We start from the raw sequence: 20,222 nt of genomic DNA, 5'->3' as shown, positions 1-20,222 counted from the left end.
AGCATGTGTGGGAGTCACACGAAGAGTGTATGTCAAGCTCTGTGTCAGTGTTGTGTGGAGGATGCAGTCTGTAGCAGTGGGCTTGGGATGTTCTGTATCCACCCCCTGCTTTGTGTCTTTGTGTGTGTTCAGTTCACATCACAGTGAGAGTTGTACACTGTCTATAAAAAACAATTGGATGATTTATCCAGCAAATGGGTGTCTCTGAGTGTATGTGTGTGTTTATTCACACATTTGTTGGACTTTACAATTAAGAAACGGAATATAGAAATATAGAAGTTGCACAGTGAAGATGACAGAATACATGCAGGTTTTGGGCAGTTTTGGGAATGTTTAGTAGCAAAATGATCAATGTGAGTGCAGTAGATGAGTCCTGTCAGCACACTTAAACTAGCAAAACACCACATGAAAACTCATTAAAAGAGCTAGGGAAAAGTTTTGACTTTGAGAGTTGTGCTGAGGGTTTTCCAGTCCGCTCTCTTGATTTTTTGGGAACCAGCATCTAGCAGACATTAAAGCAATAGCACCTTCAGGCATTTCTGCACTGGCTTCAAAATTCAGCCATGGTGGCTGCTGATTGACTTTAGGCGTACTTTAACAAAACACACTGAGCTGTAGTGCAAAAAGACTAGGCATAAAAGTGTGTAAATGACAGAGGATTTCCACAGCAATGATATTTATAATAAAATGCTGTTTTAACAGCTTATTATCTCATTTTAACAATGAAACAAAGAATTTGAAAGCTTTTGCGATTGTTTTTATAATCACTCAGCCTGTGGTTACATAAGCATGCTTTCACACGTAACTTGACTGAAGTGAAGACTGTTTCAAGGTACTTTTAAATGTAATAGATGGTGTTTCTCTCTATCTACAGAGAGGGACATCTTTTGTAAATGGTAAAGGTCAATGGACTGCATTTATAAAACACCTTTCTAGTCTTCCAACCACTCAAAGCCTTTTATACTACAAGCCATATTCACCCTTCACACCCATTCATACACTGATGGCTGCTCATCAGGAGAACTTTCTAATCATTCACATACACACACACACACTGATGGCACAGCCTTTGGGACATGCGGACTGCAGCAGCCACCGTTTTCCGGATTTGTGGATGGCCTGCTCTACCTCCACAGCCACTACCAATGTATGAAGAAATTGAACACATACAAAAGATGTAATTACTTTCTACTCACTTTAACAAGCTCAAATAGGCTACTAGTTACAGTACTCATCTAACAGGGTTACCTTTAGTTTTTAAATATTAAAAAAATGACATCAAAGTGGCATTGTTTAGTTAATAAAAAAACAAAACAAAACATTTTTAATCGTCCCATACAGGAATTTGCATCATTTTGTAGAAATGCTGTTGATGTAGTACTGCTTCTCTGCTCAAAACATTTAAGCATTATATCAGTCTGTAATTCAGAAAAGTAATACTATTATGTAACATGCAAAAAAATGCATTATCCCCAACTCAGGTGAGATCCCACTGTGCAGCGACTTTCGGCTCTTTAGCTGCACAAAGTCTTCTATTACTCACTGTACTCGACCCTTTGGCAACATTAAACACGTGGCACACTGTGTCCTTTGAGAAACTTAATCCCAGGTAACATGTTATTTTTCAATCCTATTTTTTCCCCTGACCTTATACAAATCAACAAAAGCCAACATACTTATTAGCACATTTAATTTGACATTTAGGTGAAGAGCTACTAAAAATTAAATTTGTTTTTTTTACATTTTGAAAAGACACTAATTGCCTCCAGTCATTCAGAATAGGGTATGTTAAAGAGACAGCATGGTAATAAAAGAGCAGTATCTACATTTTACATTCAAATCATCAGACCAAATCCGGTTATTCCTTTAAACAAAGGGATGAGAAAAATGAAGAAAAATGACGGGGTGACCTAGCAGAGGCAGGAAATGAGACAAAGACAGAAAGCTAGAAAGATGAATAAATAGTTTGAGGAGGGAAGAGCACACATGAGAAGTGAAGTAAACAGAGGAGAAGTCGGCAGCTTAAACACTGATACTAACAGATGGACAGCAGTAGATAGAAATAAACACATGGCCTCAGGGAAGGAGAGATGGACAGAGGAAAGTAAAGATGGAGAAATAAATAGGGGGGGGGGGGGGCAAAACTGAGAGTGGGAGGACACCCTGAAAGTTGGGACCTTCATTATGCAATGAGGACAGACAAGGGAATAATGTGCACACACGCACGCACACAAACACACACACACATGCAAACCACTAACATGCTCATGTTTGCACGCCTACACACCTAAACACATAGAAGCACAGATGCAGGCTAATTCAGGGAGGATTGCCCAAATTACACAAATGGCAGAATTTCTCTAACAAATGACAGCATGCTCTCTAATCTGCTGACCTTTGAATTTAGGGAGGACAGCACCAAAGGGAGAGAAAGCATGAGGGAGAGATAGAGAGAGAGGGGGAAGGAAATGTACTAACCATGATTCCAGTGAGCAGACAGACTCCTTTGCCACAGTAGGTATGAGGAACCATGTCTCCATAGCCAATAGACAAGAAAGTGATGGAGATAAGCCACATGGCTCCCAGGAAGTTACTGGTCACATCCTGGGCATCATGATACCTCAAGGAAAATGTTTAGAAGATAAAGTCAGTCATAGTAAAAAAAAAACATAAAAAATAAATAAATAAATGAATAAAATAAAATAATATATGTATATATAATATATATATATATATACATATATAAAATAAATAAACAGAACTGTCCCTCCTTCCTGTCTGCTAATATGGGCGTCAAACCTCAAACACTTGTCCTGCAAATTTGCCTGACACAGAACATAACACATAGCTGCAGCTCTTGCCTCCGTCATTTCTGCCCTACGCTCAACACTGTTACCATAGCAACCAACCTGCTGCAGATCTAAAACAAAGTTGTTTTCTCAAAAACTATTCAACAGAACAATGTTTATTGTAGCCTTGGGAGTTAGCGACAGATATTCACTCTGAACTCTATTCTGCTGCCCAGATGGAGACTTTCTCTTCAAATTCTCATATTTGCCCTTGTTTAAAGCAGTTTAATTGAATTTTATATGTCGTTAATTTATATCTTCGTTAATTTGGTTTGAGAGGGGAGGAAATGCCAGTTAAACCTGGATGTTGACCAAATCAACGGCTTCCCAGCAGCCGGGCAATGATGCATTTAATCAAGCTAATTAACCAACTGACATTTACCCATATTTCCCTGATTATCTCCAAAAGCACTTAAACACATCAAAAGGGATGGCCACTTTTTCCTTTCAACTTTATGGTACATCCATATAACAATCATTATGTAACTCATAAAATCAGATTGTCAGTCTTTGAAATGTAAGTGGAAAATTTGATTTAAAGTTTCCAACAGCGATCATCAACACCAGAGAGGCTTATATGTGAGTGGCTATTTCATTTTCAAACATCTGCCCATTGGATTAAAAAAATGTCCAATAAATCACCAGCCTGCACAGCCATATGGTTACAGCTGTTAAGTATTTAAAGGTGCAGTGTGTGGAATTTGGTGGCAGGCAGAATGGAATACAATATTGATAAGTATGTTTGAAAATGAATGAGAATCGTGTTTTCGTTGCCTCGGCCATGTTGCATTGTCATGTTTCTACAGTTGCCCAGAATGGACAAACCAAACACTGTCCTGAGACAGTCCAGAAAAGACCTTTCACATTTTTCACGAGTTTTGCAGCCCACATAGGTTCTACTACATGCTTGAAAGGGAGCGGTGAGAGTGAGGGGTTGCAATCTGCAACCTCACCAATAAATGCCACTAAATCCTGCACACTGGTCCTATAAGTCAAAGTCTATGACTTCGGTACGATGTAGCAGTATGATTATATTTTTCCCCTACCTGCATATCTTGAATATCTTAAAGGATATAAATTCCAGGAAAATAAATACAAATGTTCTGCATAGAGGAATATTTTTCTTCTGCTATAGCTTCTGCAGTTTTGTATGTTTATTATGTATAGTTAAATGTTTTAGTATAGTCTCTAACTCCTTCTGTGAAGCATTAGTAACCACTCATTAATGAATGAATGACTGACAATATAATGAAACACAGTTGTAATAATGAGATATGAAGTTTGTATTTGCCACTTTTATTTATTCATTTATCTATAAATGCTTATTTATATCCCTAAATTTAATTATTTACACATTTATTTATAAATACTTTCTCTTCACTCATGACAACTGAGCAAGAATCATCTGCTAATGAAGGCCATAACATGCAGCTGAAACCTTGTTTGCCTGTGAATGATTTGTCCATGTGTAAATACTTAAAACACTGTAGATTTGTTCATCATAATATATGCTAATAAGAGCTATGTTATAATGTGTTGTTAGTCATTCATTATCTCTTTAATAGCAGATATGGAGGCTTCAAAGGGGGGATTTTTGACAAATGCATTAATACACACTTAAAATGTTCATTTATCTGCTTACAATAACATTACAGTGTATTAGACAAAATTAAGTGTTTATATCCTGCTTATAGATGTGACAATAGTGTTACCAGAGCTTTCTTGCAGGAGTCTTTATCATTATTGTGTCCTAATATGTTTATTTATGCAAGACAAAATGGACGAAATCAGTAACAACACCAATGCTTGGATCAAATTAAGTGTACAACTGGTGATAAAAGCCTCATAAACTGTAGTCTAAAGATGGATTATGTTGCACGCATGTCCCAGATTATATTTCCTGCCAATTTAATTTAATTTCTCAGCCGAATACCCCTTCCAATCACATTCCATTGCTCGGTCTCATGCACCCACACATAAACACACACACACACAGACACACACACGCACGCACACGCGCACACACACACAGACACACACACACACACACACACACACACACACACACACACACACACACACACACACACACACACACACACACACACACACACACACACACACACACACTAAAACAGATGGACGAGCTCTGGTACTGACCTCTCGCAAACTCGTACAGTCCAGGCAGCAATGATCCACAGAGAGATGCTGAAGACCAGCAACACCGTCCCAGGGCAGATAGTCATGAGGGTTTTCATTACAAACCGTGTGTTAAAATGCACCTGCAACACACACACACACACACACACACACACACACACACACACACACACACACACACACACACACACACACACACACACACACACACAAACACACACTCAATATAAACTTTTTTTTTCAAGGGTTCATATTGCATAACTCTGAATTGCCATCCTATACACTGTTTCCCACACAGAGTTGATGTTTTAGTAATTAGTCTTCTAAGTAGCTTTTGATAGTGGCAGCACTTGGAGTATCTCCACTGTAATTGGAGTCGAGATTGGGGCTTGCCCTATGACTCGGGTCAAGCTATACAGTATCCTTGTGTAATTGGCCTATTTCACAGTAGTTTTATCTGTGGCTAGTTGGTCAATAAGAGGCAGACTGTCGACTTGAGGCAGATGGATAATCTGAGAGCAACAGTTGAGCCCTGGAAGGGTTAAGCAGCTGATAAATGAGTTGTCATGATGGAGATGCACTTCTATGGTAGCTTCACCTCCTCTCCTCATCACTGTACCCCGAGGGTCAGAGTAGTGCCATTGCAGATACACTCGCAACCTACTAAATTACTCATCAAAAATCTACTCCATCTCTCCTGCTGTCCTCCTCTCCTCCTCTTCCTCCTCCCCCTCCTCCTCGTAGTTTGCATATTCCCACTATGCTCTGCATCTCTACTGATTTTACAATAATGTTAATAGTTTAAAGTCATTTCAAACCTGCCATCAATAATTTATTGCATGGCTTGTACACATTTCTCTGCTCTCCTATTTCAATCTCATTCTAGTCCCTTTCTTTTCATGCCCCATTTGAGCCGTATGCAATATCTTGTTCCCATTTCACGCTCCCATCTCATATTGTATTATGAAAGATCAGCTGTAGCTTACATTTAAGTCTCTATGCATAGTGATAACAAAAGGACAGAAGGAGCATTTGAACTCATAGATGAAATAAAGAGGATGACTAGAAAGACAGAGCAGAAGAAAGGACTTGTTGGAGAGATAGAGACCAGGGATGAAAGGGACATCACGGACACAGATTTAATTCGAAGCAAAGAGCCCTTGACCTTAATAACTTTATAGCTCACCTCATTCCGGCTAAACCTTTGACAACCACACTCTTGAATGCACACTGCACAGATATAAACCCTTTCTGACCTTATTTAGGGCACCTATACTCCTGGAGGAGGCGTCAGTGAAGAGTTTGCTGTGCAGAAGCATGACTCTGGCGATGAGGTAGAGGCGCAGGAACATGGGCACGCTCAGCACCATGTCCAGGTCAGCCTCAGCCTGTGATGGCGCATAGGAGAAGGCCAGTCGTGCCCGCCACTGAAACTTAAAGTCCCCGGGCACAGGATGCACCGCAGACACAAGCAGCTCCAGAGCAATCAGCAGAACCCTCTCCATCGTCATGGCGATGCGCCAGTCATCGGCTCCGTTGTCGATGACAAACAGCTGCAGGGACAGGAAGGACATGAGGAGAGTTAAGTGGGGAGAGGAGTTAAGACTTATTTTAATGCATGGCTGTGCAAACTTTTCATCATCACCCTCTGCCTGCACAGTCCACTCATCAGTACAGCTGACTGATCTGATGATTAAAGGCATCAGTGGCAATTTAGAGTAAATGCCTTTTTCCTGAGATGTAAAACACCATCCATCTAATCAGTAATCTATTCAGTCTCCACACAGTGCTTTGGCTCATTTTCATATAACCTACAACTCTCGTCTTGCTAAAATTAAACTAGAGATGCCAAGTCATCTGGAGTAGTGTCAGCAAACACTGGTTCTTAATTATCACAATATCAATATTTTTCTGAAAGACAACTATGCCAGTCTCTCGAGCATGTGCCTAACGTTGTTACTTTAATTGTAATTTTCCCCCGCCGTGTGTTGATGTTTTGCGATTGTAATTGCTGTGGTTAATCTTTATACTGTTGCCAAAGCCGTTGTTATAAGGAAGTGCTAAGAGCAGGTTTCATTACAGGGTCCCTCTTCCAGACGGTGCTGACAGGAATTGGGGGTGGTGGTGGTGGGGGTCGGTGGGGCTGATTAGAGAAGGCGTTGGAGAGAGATGGATGGAGTGCGGAGGAAATGAAGAGATAAAGATAGGGACGAGGAAATATCAGGAAAAGGAGGACACTGCAAAAAACAAAAAACAACAACAAACAAACCTCCACTGTGTGGCCACAAGTTAAGTGAAATAATTGTATACAAGTTTCTAGCACAAAGAACACAAGTTCCTCCACATAATAAAGCATTTTTGATTTTTATTGGATAGTGAAGTGGCAGACAGGGCACATGGAAAGAGAGATGGTTGTGACATGCAACATACAACTCAAATAGGAAATAGGTTGAAATCTTCAGATATCACACACACACAAAGTGCAGTGGAAAGAAAAGGTTAAAGAGAGAGATAGACAAAACATAAAGACTAAAAAGAAATGCCTAGGTACAGTGTGAAAAATGAGGAACTTCTCTGCTGTAAATCAGCTGGGTTTACCAGTTGCTGTACTGCCTGGAGAAACAGCCAGAGCTAACAATTGCTTTTTACCACATGATTCATCTCAAGGGCTTTTAACCCACACAAACATTTATTAAGGACAACAAAACAAATACAATAACAGTTCAAATGTCAGAACAAGCGGGCATGACAGCTGCTCTGTGTTGTGGCCAAATGGTCACTGCCATGATGAAAGCTCTGCTACTTCCTCAAACACCTATGGACACACACACTGTATATTTCATTATCTATACCCAGCTCAGCAGGATATGTGTGTTTTCCTTGTTCTACTGTTGTAACGTGTGTGCACACATGTAGCCAACATGTGTACAAACACACACATGTAGCCAATGCACACGCCTGAGTCATCGTTTAAGCTATCATTTGAACTGTGGGTCAAACACTGGCTGTATTCTTTAATGATTTCAGTGAGCAAATGTGTGTGTTTGTGTGTGTGTGTGTGTGTGTGTGTGTGTGTGTGTGTGTACTGTGTTCATTTGTGTATGCCTGAGTGAGTTTGAGAGAGAGTGTGCAGACCCAGCCTCGTCATGGTGACTGTTGCCAAGGCGACAACATCAAAGAGCAGCCAAGCTTAATTAGGATCCCCAGCGAGAGGGAGTGAAAGAGAGAGAGAGAGAGAGAGAGAGAGAGAGAGAGAGAGAGAGAGAGAGAGAGAGAGAGAGAGAGAGAGAGAGAGAGAGAGAGAGAGAGAGAGAGAGAGAGAGGGAGGGGAGGGAAAAAGAGAGAAAGAGTCAAAAAGAGAGAAAGGCAGAGAGAGACGAAGTGAGAATAAAGAAAAAAGGAGATACAGGAGAAAAAAAGACAGAGGTGAGTATGACAGTGAGTGGAGAGGTACAGACAGGTTGTCTAACTCTTGTGTTCTCTGCAGAGACTTGCAAAGGTTTTGGTGTACGTGTGTGTGCTCACATTTTGGGGACTCACTTCCTGTTTGGGGACAAAAAGCTGCTCCCCACGAGGTAAACCAGTTAATGTTATTGGTTAAAATTGGTGTTATGAATGGGTTTAGGCATGTATCGATAGGATAAGTCAGAAAAGTCTCCAGAAAATTAATGTGAGTCGATGCAGTGTCCTCCTGAGTCAGTGTGCATGTAGAGCATCAAACTTCATGGATATTCATTCACACTTAAAGAACACTGCTTTTGTCTGAAACCTGTTGTCATCCATTCTACTTTACTCGCAGTGTGTGCATGTGTCTGTGTGAGACAGAGACTTTCCAGCAGCCCCAACTCTCTCTCTCTCCATCTCCCTTTCTGTTTTTCCTCCCTCCAACATCCCTTCCTTCTCTCTCTGAATGTCATCTCTCCAATTCAAAACGGAGGTGATCCAGTTTCTTGCCACTGGAGGAAATGAGCGCCCTCCCTTCCTGTCCTGTCCTCCCTCGCACTCCTGCTGTCGGTCTTTTCCTGGCTAAATCGCCATGAGGAAGGGATAAATAATTAAATTCCATTAGGAAAGTAATCTGTCAATGGGAGTGAGTGAGTGCCACTGCCCCTACATGACCAGGACGGAGAAAGGGAATAAGCCAGGAGGGAGGAAAAGTGGGTAGGGAGTAGTGTGCAGGTAGGGATTGTTAATAATTGTGTGTGTGTGTGTGTGTGTGTGTGTGTGTGTGTGTGTGTGTGTGTGTGTGTGTATGTGCACGAGAGAGTCCAAACACAAACTGTCAGCTCTATGAAGAGGGAAACAGGAAGGAAGGTCAGACAACAGCAAAGCAAAATAAACTTGGACATAAAAAACAAAGCCCATAGGGAAAAATGAACTCCATCATGGGGAAAAAAATGTTTCTGGCGTTGTTTTCTTAATTCTAACAAAACATGGCATCAGAGGGCAGAGGGCACGGGACAAGGAAAAGGAATGGAAAGTCGACAGGACAGAAGGAGGGCACAGCAAGAAAAAACAGAGAACAAGCCAGTGGGAGAGGAGGGAGACCAAAAAAAGGAGAAATGTGTGATAAGCTGAGGTCTTTTTGCAGGTGAGGGATCTGAGAGGACACTCTGCACCTCAAGCATCTTTCTCTTTCACATAAGCAGGCTGCTCAAGAAGATTGTCACGCTTCCATCTTTTCTCCTTAGCCATCCATCCATCCATCCATCCATGCTTCGACCCCTTCCAATCCTTGCGGCTATAGTACCTTGGGAATAGTGTTAACTCCCTGATTGCGGATGTCCTCTCATCATGGAACCAGATGCACTGCTGGCCAGACTCTGCCAAGCAAGACATGTGGGGACAATTTTGCCCACATACATGTGCACGCACGCGCATCCAGACGGCCTTGTCAAATGGAGTGCAGAGTCTAAAAGAGAGCTGGATGCAGGCAAATGAGCCTCAAGTTGGCATTTCCCACGGGAGGGAAAAAGACTAAACCCCAGTCTGGGATGGATATGGCCCTAATCACCTAAGGAGACAGTGACAGAGCGAGCACAGAAACACTGAAAAGTGTGCATGCATACTTTTATACACACATCACACCTCTGGGAAATGTCTGGGTCCTACAGCATGGAAATCCCTCAAACAGGCAGAAAATAACTGGGGCAAGCCCCCCACACACACACACACACACACACACACACACACACACACACACACACACAGACACGCACACACAGGCCAGATACACACACCCAGATATACGTGAATATGCAGAGAGGATAACACGCTTTCCTTGACTGTAATTGCAGCTCTGAGGGAACACCCCGTGGCTGTTTCTACGCAGCCGAGAGAAAAAGAGAGGAAAGGTAGGAGAGAGGGTGCCATGGAAGTGAAAAGGAAGTGTTAGAAAGTGTGAGAGATGAGGAAAGGTTCACTGTTTCGGTGTGTGCATGAGTGATGTTGCCTAGTCTGCTACTAGAAAGTCTAAAAACAGCAACTGGGAGTGAGTGAAGAAAGGATTCCACCAGTAGTGCCTGGAGAAATTTCCATCAATCAATGCAAATAAGATAGACAAACTGTTTTACTAAAAACGGCCACAGACTAGCAAGACACAAAGGGCATCTGGTAAATTAGCATTTCTAAGAAATAAGTGGGTGAAATGCATCTTTCATGTCTACAGTCTTTAGAGGACACTGTTTTCCCTCACCCTCATTTTCTCGTCCATTATAGTTCCCAGGGAGGATGTACATTATGCAGAATATGCAGAACATGACATCATGAAATGACCGTCCAAGTATGAGACATCTTAGGACTGCATGCAGATTCGCTTTAAAGATGATAAACCCTTTTGGAAGACTGCTGCTCACTTTATTTTCCTAATGCCATCTGCCTGCCTTTGAGTAGCTGTGAGTGCCAGGCTGGTGTCTTCTTGATCAATGGACTACTTCTAAAATCCTCCAAAAGTAACCCAATAACACAGTTCACTAATGCTTAAAGTGCACTAATGGACTGGAGAAACATCCCTTTCTCAGTCACTCTCTTAGAGTTTCTATTTGATTAGTTTTAACTAAAATTAAATTTTTGCCTTTCAAGTCTGTATTTCTTGCAAGTTTATGAGCTAAAATGCATGCATTTCATTTTAGAGTTAATGTGTGTCTTGTTGCTGGGTATGTAAACGTCTTTCTGTCTCTCCTTCTCTTTCTCTCTCTGTGTGTATGTGTGTATGTGTGAAAAAAAGAAGAGAAGGCCACTGGTGAGCTGGTAGATAAGTGAGTCACGCAGCAGACCTGAACTTCAAATACATGCACAGACATGCACAGACGTCTCTGGATGCTCCATGAAACACATGAAAGATGAAGGTGCAAGCTTCCTAAATTCAAATGTTTTAAGCAAAGATTTAGCCTGGTTTGGGCTATGAATCATTTATCAATCGTCATAAACCACTTGACCATTTGGAAACTATGATTCATAATAATAGCTTGGCTTAGGCAGACGAAATTTCAATCCATTATTTCTGACCAATATCAGCCAATCGAGTGCAACATTAACTCAGACTAATGGTGTGGGGTTGCACAGATTGGTCGGTCAATCACAGCATACTTAAAATGTCCCCTGAGGTCATGATGGTGATAAAAAATAGTTGCTGAAATTCTACCTGTACAATAGTAGACTCTATCTGTCAAGAATTTGTCTGAACAGTAACAAAGAACAAGGAAAACAACCTTACAAAGAAGTAAACAAGGTTAAAGTCAATAGTAAAAAGTAAAAGTTATGTAGAAAAGGGACAAATAGTCAAGGACAAAAACAGCATTACAAAAACATAAAGCAGGCATTTAAAAGTGTCTCCTTACAATTTCTGTTAACTTTTCTTTACATAAGAAAATCTCCGAAACATTCCTTCAGTCGGTACAACACTAAATGATCTGTCACAATCCAGCAAGAAAATGGTTACCATGGTTATACTGTTGAAGTTAATACCATCTTGATTGTAATAGCATTGGTTCTTCTTGTTGGTGCTCATATTATGTGGTTATTAAAATGCTTTGCAAAAATCTGAGAACGGGAGGAGATGACAAATATGCCTGAACAAACAAAAATGAATATTGCATAATGGACAAGATTACATAACTTATCTGTTTAAGGGTGTTTCCCTGTTTCAAAACACTTCCATTGTAGCACATGTAGTCTACATACAATATCTCTTGGTTTTCATTGATGTTTATCAGAAAGAAAAAATTATTTCAGTATACCTTGAAGCCATGATGATACACTTCCTGATTTTGTTGTATTCCTGAATTTGTCACGGAGGCCCAAAACACCTAAAAATTAAGTTTTAAGTTTTAACTGTGAACTCGGAGGAAATTCGGGCCACTGTAAGTGTATCTCTAAGGATAAAACCTGATATAAATGAGGATATTATCAGTTAGGTTAAATCTGCACATGTATTCAGAAATCTTCAAATAACTAAATAAACTTTCTTAAGATGCTTTATGCAACAGAATGATGCACACATCTGAACTCTCAATGTACAGAAGTACATTTGTCAAAGTGTAGGAACAAACAGTTCTGTTAAGAGCTGAAATTATTTATTCCAGACGGGTTTCAGATAACCTTTTCACCGAGCCAGGGCCAGAATGGACTGATGGCCACTTGCAGTCCAATCTTGTGCTTTTATGCAAATTACACAGCAGAGCTGGCAATACCAGAAAGGACACACCAATAACCACATGAACTAGCACTTGAGAATTGCACCTTTTTTTGCCAAGGTTTAAGATATTTTCAGGACAAAGAAAGGTTTATTTCTCCAATAGAGGAGATGTGACCAGAACTATTTCAACATTCTCGAAAGTATCTCTCACATTTTTACAATGTTTGACCTAAGCCTTGTATAAAATCCCAGGACATAGTAAATATTTCTAAAATATGAGCATTTTAGTCACTTTTATACATCATTGTAACATGGGCACTTTAATTATTGTATTACAGTGCCATGCTAGCTGTGTCTGTAAAATATATCAACAAAACATATATCACAAAAATGTGCAGTTTCGTGATGGGAATTCTTATTACTTCTCTGCCCTGAAGTTTAATTGGCACCATGAAGTTAAAATTTGTGTTCTTGAGTAAAATGTCTTAACAAAGGTTGTCTGGATTGCCATGAACTCTGGTGCAAACATCCATGTCCCCATCATAATAAACTGTAATGACTTTGGGGATCCTAACCTTTCATCCAGCACCATCATCAAGTCAAAGCCTTTTGTTATTAATTACCAAATTTTTACAAGTTTGAACTCAGCACAAATGAGCACATTGTCTTCAACGTGTACAGTGCTATAGTTAGCATTTAGCTCAAGGCACAACTGTGCTTATGTACATTTTCACCAAGCAGCCAGCATAGCTTTAGACTCTTCATCACTTAAACAACCAAGTTTGTCCCTCTATAGACTGATGATCAATATGTACAGTAGTTAGATTTTTTAAGTGGTTTGATTAACTTGAGGGACTTACTGTAACAATAAATAAAAATAAGTAATAATAATGATAATAATAAAACACACATTTATAATTCTATAATAATGTATAATTATTATTTTGCATTTAATCCCTTAATATAGTGATATATAGTAAATATAGTATAATTTGACAGTGTGCTAATTTGCACACTATTTTCATCCAATCAATTCATCAAACAATTTTTATTCATAGAGTTCAAAATCACAACAAAAGTTATCTCAAGGCACTACATATAGCAGGTCTAAACTGTACGCTGTAATCTAAACATTCACTAAACTAATGAACATGAAATTTGAATTATTTTTGTGTTAACTTTAAGGGGAAAAAAATTAAGGAAAAAAACAGTAGTGTCACAACTGTAATGTTCTCACTTAATATCAAACAATTCTCATGTCAGCCTCTTGTCTCTTTTGTCTTTCCTGTCATTTTTCACTCTAACACTGCAATGACCTTTAAAACACACACCCTCTTGCTTCATGTTCATGTACAGTATGTTTCTATTTGCTTCATTCAGAGAACAATTATCTGTCCATCATAACAATAATAGGAACTTAAACTCTGATTGCAGATGTGGTGCACTGTAGTCTGGTTTTATTATTTTTCCTAGTTTCATGCTGAGCACAATTGTTTTGGGCTTTCCCCTGACAGATTAAAAGAGACAGTGAAGACGGAGAGAGAGGAGGAAGAGGAGACAAACGTCCTAAAGAGAAGAGCAGAGCGGAAAGATGTGAGAGAGGAATATCGCAGATAAACACAGTGTGAAAAGGGGACAAGTTAAAAGTGTAAAAATAAAAGCAAAGGGGTTTTTAGAAGGAGATGAAATGCACACAAATGTTTAAGTAGAACAGGAGGAGGTGAATAGGTGAGAAGTTGAATACTGAGTAACAAGGGAGAAGAGGAGTCACGAAGAAAGGATGTGAAACTCAGCAACAAAATTGAATTGAGGCCCAGTGGAGGAGAAGGGAGACGGATCTAATCTGATAATGACAGAGAAGCAGATGGAGAAAGAAAAGGGAAAAAAAGAAAAAGAGAGGCACACTGATGGTGGCGAACAAAAAGTACTGAGATAAAAGACGAGGAGAGAGAGAAATGGAGATCAGAGGGAGAGAGAGAGAGAGAGAGAGAGAGAGAGAGAGAGAGAGAGAGAGAGAGAGAGAGAGAGAGAGAGAGAGAGAGATAAAGGTGGTATAAATGCCAAAAAATGTGATAACATCATTCTGATCTCTAGCAACTCTGACTTTCCAACCTTCTGCACAAATATGTGTGTGTGTGTTTGTCTATGTGTGTTGAATGTGTGTACGTGCATGTAATATCCTGTTACATGCTGGGCAAAATGCTCCAGCAGAGTGTGTCATAATCTGAGAATGAGATCTTTATTGAACAATGCCTTTCATTTTGCACGCCATCACCTCTCATGGTGTCTCTGTGTGTGTTTGAACAATCCAACAATAAAAAAGGGAGACAAACTGGTTCTTCTTATGCTGCTTATGCATGTAAGCAAACAGGCTTGGTGCCAGCGGGCAGGTACTGAACTATTAATTTAACATGCTTGTAATAACAACCATGGAAGCAGGTTTGCATGTGCAGACATAACAATGGGAAACAACAACACATTTTAACTGAGCACAGCTGTTGTTTGCCAGTTAGTGGTTTCAGCATGTAACTCCATAAATGATTTTTTTCTGTACGTAAAAAAAAAAAAAGAAGAAGTTACAATGTGTTAATTAGGCTAGCTGTCTACCCCTGCCTCCTACATGTATATTTAATCTTAGCAAAAAAGGTGGACAGTATGCATATCCAACAAGGTACAAGTATATGGCAAAAAACAGCAACAAATGTCAGACAAAGACCTTGCTGATCAAAACTTTGCAATAAATATGTGGGAGCTTGCAAAGTTCAGTATGCACACTGCCTCTCCTTTTTCTTTAATGGATATTGATCTTCTCATCTAAATCCGGAAAGAGAACAAATAAGCACATTTCTCAATATGTTATCTCTAAGTATTATCTAATTACTACCTTTAAAGTAGTTAATCAAGATTTAACAGTGCAGTGTGTAGGATTTAGTGGCATCTAGCAGTGAGGTTGCAGATTGCAATCAGCTGAATACTCCCCCAACGTCCCCCTTCCAAGCATGTAGGAGAACCTACAATGGGCGCGAAACTCACCTGAAGAACTGTTACCTGATTCTGCAGTTGTCAGCCGTACAGGGTGTCTTTAGTGTCTTTTAGCTCATTGTTTTGGTTTTTATGGCCTTCAACTTTATTATTCTGGTTAATTCTCAACTCTCTCATCAGAGTTGTTTCCAGAAGCAGCAGGTAGCTTTTTTCAGTGAAAAAGCTTGAATAAACTTTTCTCTACGTAACCAAATGACACCAAACTAAATTAGAAACTAGCTGGTAAACAAAGTGATGCATTTAGCAGCTAAAGTGCCAGGAACAAAGAAGAGCTAAAAGGAGAATAAGGATTGGACCAGAAACATGACTCCGAGTGAATGCTAAGATTGGGCTCTATCTGCTGGATGTGTATATAATCAACTGCTTGCCAATAAGTTCATCATATTAACTTAAAATGTGTCACATTGTGTTTCCAGTTTTTTTCTGCTGCTCCCAAGTGTAAGGGATTTCAGTTTACAACTTTTGTTAGGTTTTTGTTAAGTTTGTTGAGTTTTACAGTTACAAAGTTTACAGACTGACTACCTGGTTCAACATTGCATAATACAGTTTAGTTGTTCAATGAGGGATAATCAACTAGGCTCTCTTTTGGTTTTACCTCATAATAAAGTTGTTCACATGAACTATTGGCTTGTTTAAAACCTGTCTGATCATCTGAAAGTCCCAGATCTCAGTAATTACATTCCTTTAGTGAGTGCAATGTTATTATAACCGATAACCAAAACTGCAAAAATAAAAAGTTGTTATAAACTAGATTCGTTATTTGAAGCTGTCTGTTGTGAGGTAAAATGCTTATAAATTATCACCGTCTTTACACCAAATATCATAAAGTGATTTGGGATTAAATTCGAACACCACCTCCCCCACCCTTCTGTGCTTCCAACCCATACCTTTGCAGCACCCTCCCCAAACTCCTAACTTCATTTAATCAAAAGGAATTATTTCTCAAAGAGATTAACAGAAGACCAGTTTATCTCTGTCTGTCTCTCTCTCTCCCTCTATGTCAGCTTTACAGTAGCTATTCTCAATCTCTACTTCTCCTGTCGGTATTAGTGTGCCTGTCATGTGCGGCAGCCACAGTGTGCGTGGGTGGATGACTGACTCCGTATGTGAATGTGACATCAAACTTGTGAGCAGAAACAAGGGTCCTTTTATCAATGAATGCTTTACCTTATACACACATATACACTTGCACGTGCATGGTACGAGCGTACATCAACTCCTTTTTGTCGTTAATCTTAATACACAGTGGCTGCCTATTACAGACTGATTACCAGTCTATCAGACATATATCTATATGACAGTGAATAATCAACGGCCATCCAGTTATTGATCCAGAGATGGAAAGCCTGAAACTCGGAGCAAAAGGCATCAGAATCCCTATCACAGATGTGCTGGAACTGGAATCCAAGTTATGATGTAATGAAAAAAACAGAACAACATTAAACTAATATGTGGTTAGATGGATGACTGTGGCTCTGTGGTTTAGCTGGTGGGAGTAATAGCTGGTGTGGGGGCACTCAATGGGTCTGATTCCCTCAAGGCTCCCATAAATAGTCAATGTGCATCGATTCCGAATGGCTTCAGATGAAAACCCAAGCTAAATGACCGTGGTACCATTATATTAGTGAAATGACAAACACCAAAACAGATATCATGAAGCATGAGGGCATTTCTGATTGATTGTTTCAGCTGTACAAGAGATTGAGGCTGTGTGTGTTTGTGTTCCTGGCTTGTGTAAGCGTCCACATGTTTTTGTGTGTTTTCTGTGCATTTATTGAATGATTGTTATTGGCAGAGCGTGTATTTAAAATTCTGTGTGTATCAACTCGATGCAAAGCCATGACTGTTTTGTCGATCCCTCTAAGACTCTCATTAATGTCATTAATTGGCTGGAGCCAACATACACCTGAGTCCCCTGGTCTATCTCAGGAGCCTAAGTGATGACAACGTAATGTGTATACTACAGAGATAGCTCAGATGTGCTTTTGCTTATATTTGGATAAAAACACTCTTAAACAAAAGCTACAGGCATTACAGGCATTGTTGGCTCTTCTGGGAAACACGCTTATTCACAATCTTGCCAAGATTTAGACGAGAAGGTTGATACCACTCTTAGTGTTTATCAGCAGCTGTAGCTTAGTTTAGCTTAAAGATTGGCAATGGGGAAACAGCTAGTGTGGTTCTATCCAAAATTTGCCCACCAGCACCTCTAAAGCTCATTAATGAATGACAAGCTTTGATTTTACGGGAAGTTATGTGTGTTAAGGCTTATAAACCCTATACACGCACATTAAAATATAGATACAAACAATATAGATATAATGTTTTAATGTGTAAGCTTCAGAGAGGCTGATAGATGTGTTATCTTTGGACAGCCAAGTTAGCTGTTTTCCAGAGCTTACAGTCTTTACGCTACACTAGGCTAATCTAATCTTATTTTGGCTCTACCTGCATGCTAAATTCACATACATGAGTTGTATTTTGCATGTATTTGACCACTGAGTACTAACTGTACTAAATTTACATTTGCTATAAGTCTTTCTCCTTTTCGTCTCCTCTCTGTATTTTTATTAAGTAGTTTCATAAAGCCCTGGGTTAGTGCAACATTTTCAATCAAGTTGAAACATGGGGTGGGTGCAGGCAAATCTACTTGCATCTTTCCATTGACTTTATATGCTTTCGCACCACCTCTAAAATACACTTTGCGTTTTTACTAAACTCTGTAGGCAAGAGAGTGATTAAGCATATTAACCAAAATATCAAATTGTTCTTTGAATTTCAATTTAACACCTTGTTTGTGTCAGTGTGTAAATGTCTGTTGATGCATGTGTTTTACCTGAACCTCCCGGGCATGGTAAGCTATGATGAGGCCCAGCAGTATGACTGTGGACAGGCTGATCAGACACTTCAGGGCCAGAGAATACATGGAGCTCTGTGGAGAGATAAAGGAACATAAACACCTTTAGAAGCATGCTGCACAAACCCATCCACAGATTTTTACCACAATGGTTGTTCTTGAGAGTTCACATTCAGTCACAAGTCAGATTTAACTCGGAGCAAGTCCCAGATTTCAGACTCTGTCATCTTTCATTCCTCTGCTAAATGGCGTAAGGGTGTACCACAGCAGCACTGCCTCAGAATAGACAATAAAAACTAACATTTACCAAACAGACTTTCAAAGGCTGAGCAGAAGAATGGCAGTATTCTACCCATCAATATCACTCTGCAGTCGAGCTTTAAATCCTCTGCTTGTCTGGTTTCATAGGGCTTATAATCAATGCACTGGGGAACTTCCGATCAATACAACTCATAGCACTTCAGTGGGTTCTTTAACCCCTTCACCTCACACACTCAGAGCACAGCAAAGATTATCATACGCATGTGCAAACACAAATACTTCTTGTATTAGCAAGAAACACAAGACCGCCACAATTGCACATACATGGTCTCCATTAGAAAAAAACGATGTACTACAGAGGAAGAAAACCCTAACAAACTGTAGCTGCATGTGTGTATGTCATTTACTGCAGAGTGAAGATGCATAATTTATATTAGACTGTTTTTGTTGCTCTTCTCTGGTGAATTTATGTCCAGTTTAAAAGATATATAATTTTTGGTAACAGCATATCTGCTCATGCTCAAATGTGCTCATGAATGAACAAATTAATTATTAATGACGCATGCAGAGACCTGTAAATTCATCATACCATTGCTGTTTGGTACACTACATCAGGACACCTCAATCACAGCACAGAGTATATTAAAGTGCAGGTAACCATAGCAACAGCACTGATGCTTCAAACAGTCAGATAATTCTCACTGGAGGAACATACATGGCTTAAACCGACAGTAAGCAAACATGTTAATGATTTGTACACTTTGGTGAGTGGCCTAAGTGCAGCAGAACCCTCTGAGGCATCCTAAAACATGGGCACAAAAAAATTAATTTAGCGGAGGAAATGTCACTCCACTTCCCATTCTTTGCTTTCACCTTGTCCATTATTGTCACACAGCAGGAAACCTTTTTTGCATTATCACTTACAAGATAGTACATTTCATTTTATTAGGCTGTTGCAATAATGCCTCAGAGCCAGTCTACCCAAAATCAAGATGAGTGAATTGAACGACACACTGTCAATCCTTAGAACCTCTATTGGGATGAGAAAAAAACGTCACATAAGGAAACAGACAAACAGATAAAAGTATTTTTAAGAGGAATACTAGAGTGCACAGATGTAGCAATCAAAGAAGTACAATATTAAGCAAATAAATAGAATAAACTATAACAGTGAGCAGATTATAAGTATCATTAAATAACTGAAGTAAATATTATTAGTGCACTATCATCAGGGACACAGTATCAATTATCTGTATGCTCTGTTTAAGGTGTACAACATTAACATATCCTGCTTTTAACTTTGACCACGAGAACCATTAAAAAGAACAGGCAAGTTTCAGGTAAAACAATATTTTGCCTGTCACTTCATCTGTTAACAAGCAAAGGCATGAATTATGGTGAGACTGATATCGCCTTA

At 39.6% G+C, this 20,222-nt stretch overlaps 1 protein-coding gene across 1 annotated transcript in view; it reads right to left on the bottom strand.

Moving 5' to 3' along the window:
- kcnn3 (potassium intermediate/small conductance calcium-activated channel, subfamily N, member 3) overlaps positions 1-20,222 on the bottom strand; it is a 44,651-nt gene that overhangs the window by 13,423 nt on the left and 11,006 nt on the right. Inside the window, exons 2-5 of the mRNA XM_062423382.1 lie at positions 18,524-18,619; positions 6,266-6,562; positions 5,010-5,131; positions 2,479-2,620 (exon numbers count right to left, since the gene is read on the bottom strand). Of these exons, the coding sequence (XP_062279366.1) occupies positions 2,479-2,620; positions 5,010-5,131; positions 6,266-6,562; positions 18,524-18,619 (657 nt within the window). The remainder of the gene's footprint in view (positions 1-2,478; positions 2,621-5,009; positions 5,132-6,265; positions 6,563-18,523; positions 18,620-20,222) is intronic.

The sequence above is a fragment of the Scomber scombrus genome, chromosome 7 (genome assembly GCF_963691925.1).
Source record: "Scomber scombrus chromosome 7, fScoSco1.1, whole genome shotgun sequence".
Taxonomy (NCBI): Eukaryota; Metazoa; Chordata; class Actinopteri; order Scombriformes; family Scombridae; genus Scomber; species Scomber scombrus.
This window is presented reverse-complemented; position numbering and strand designations above follow the sequence as displayed.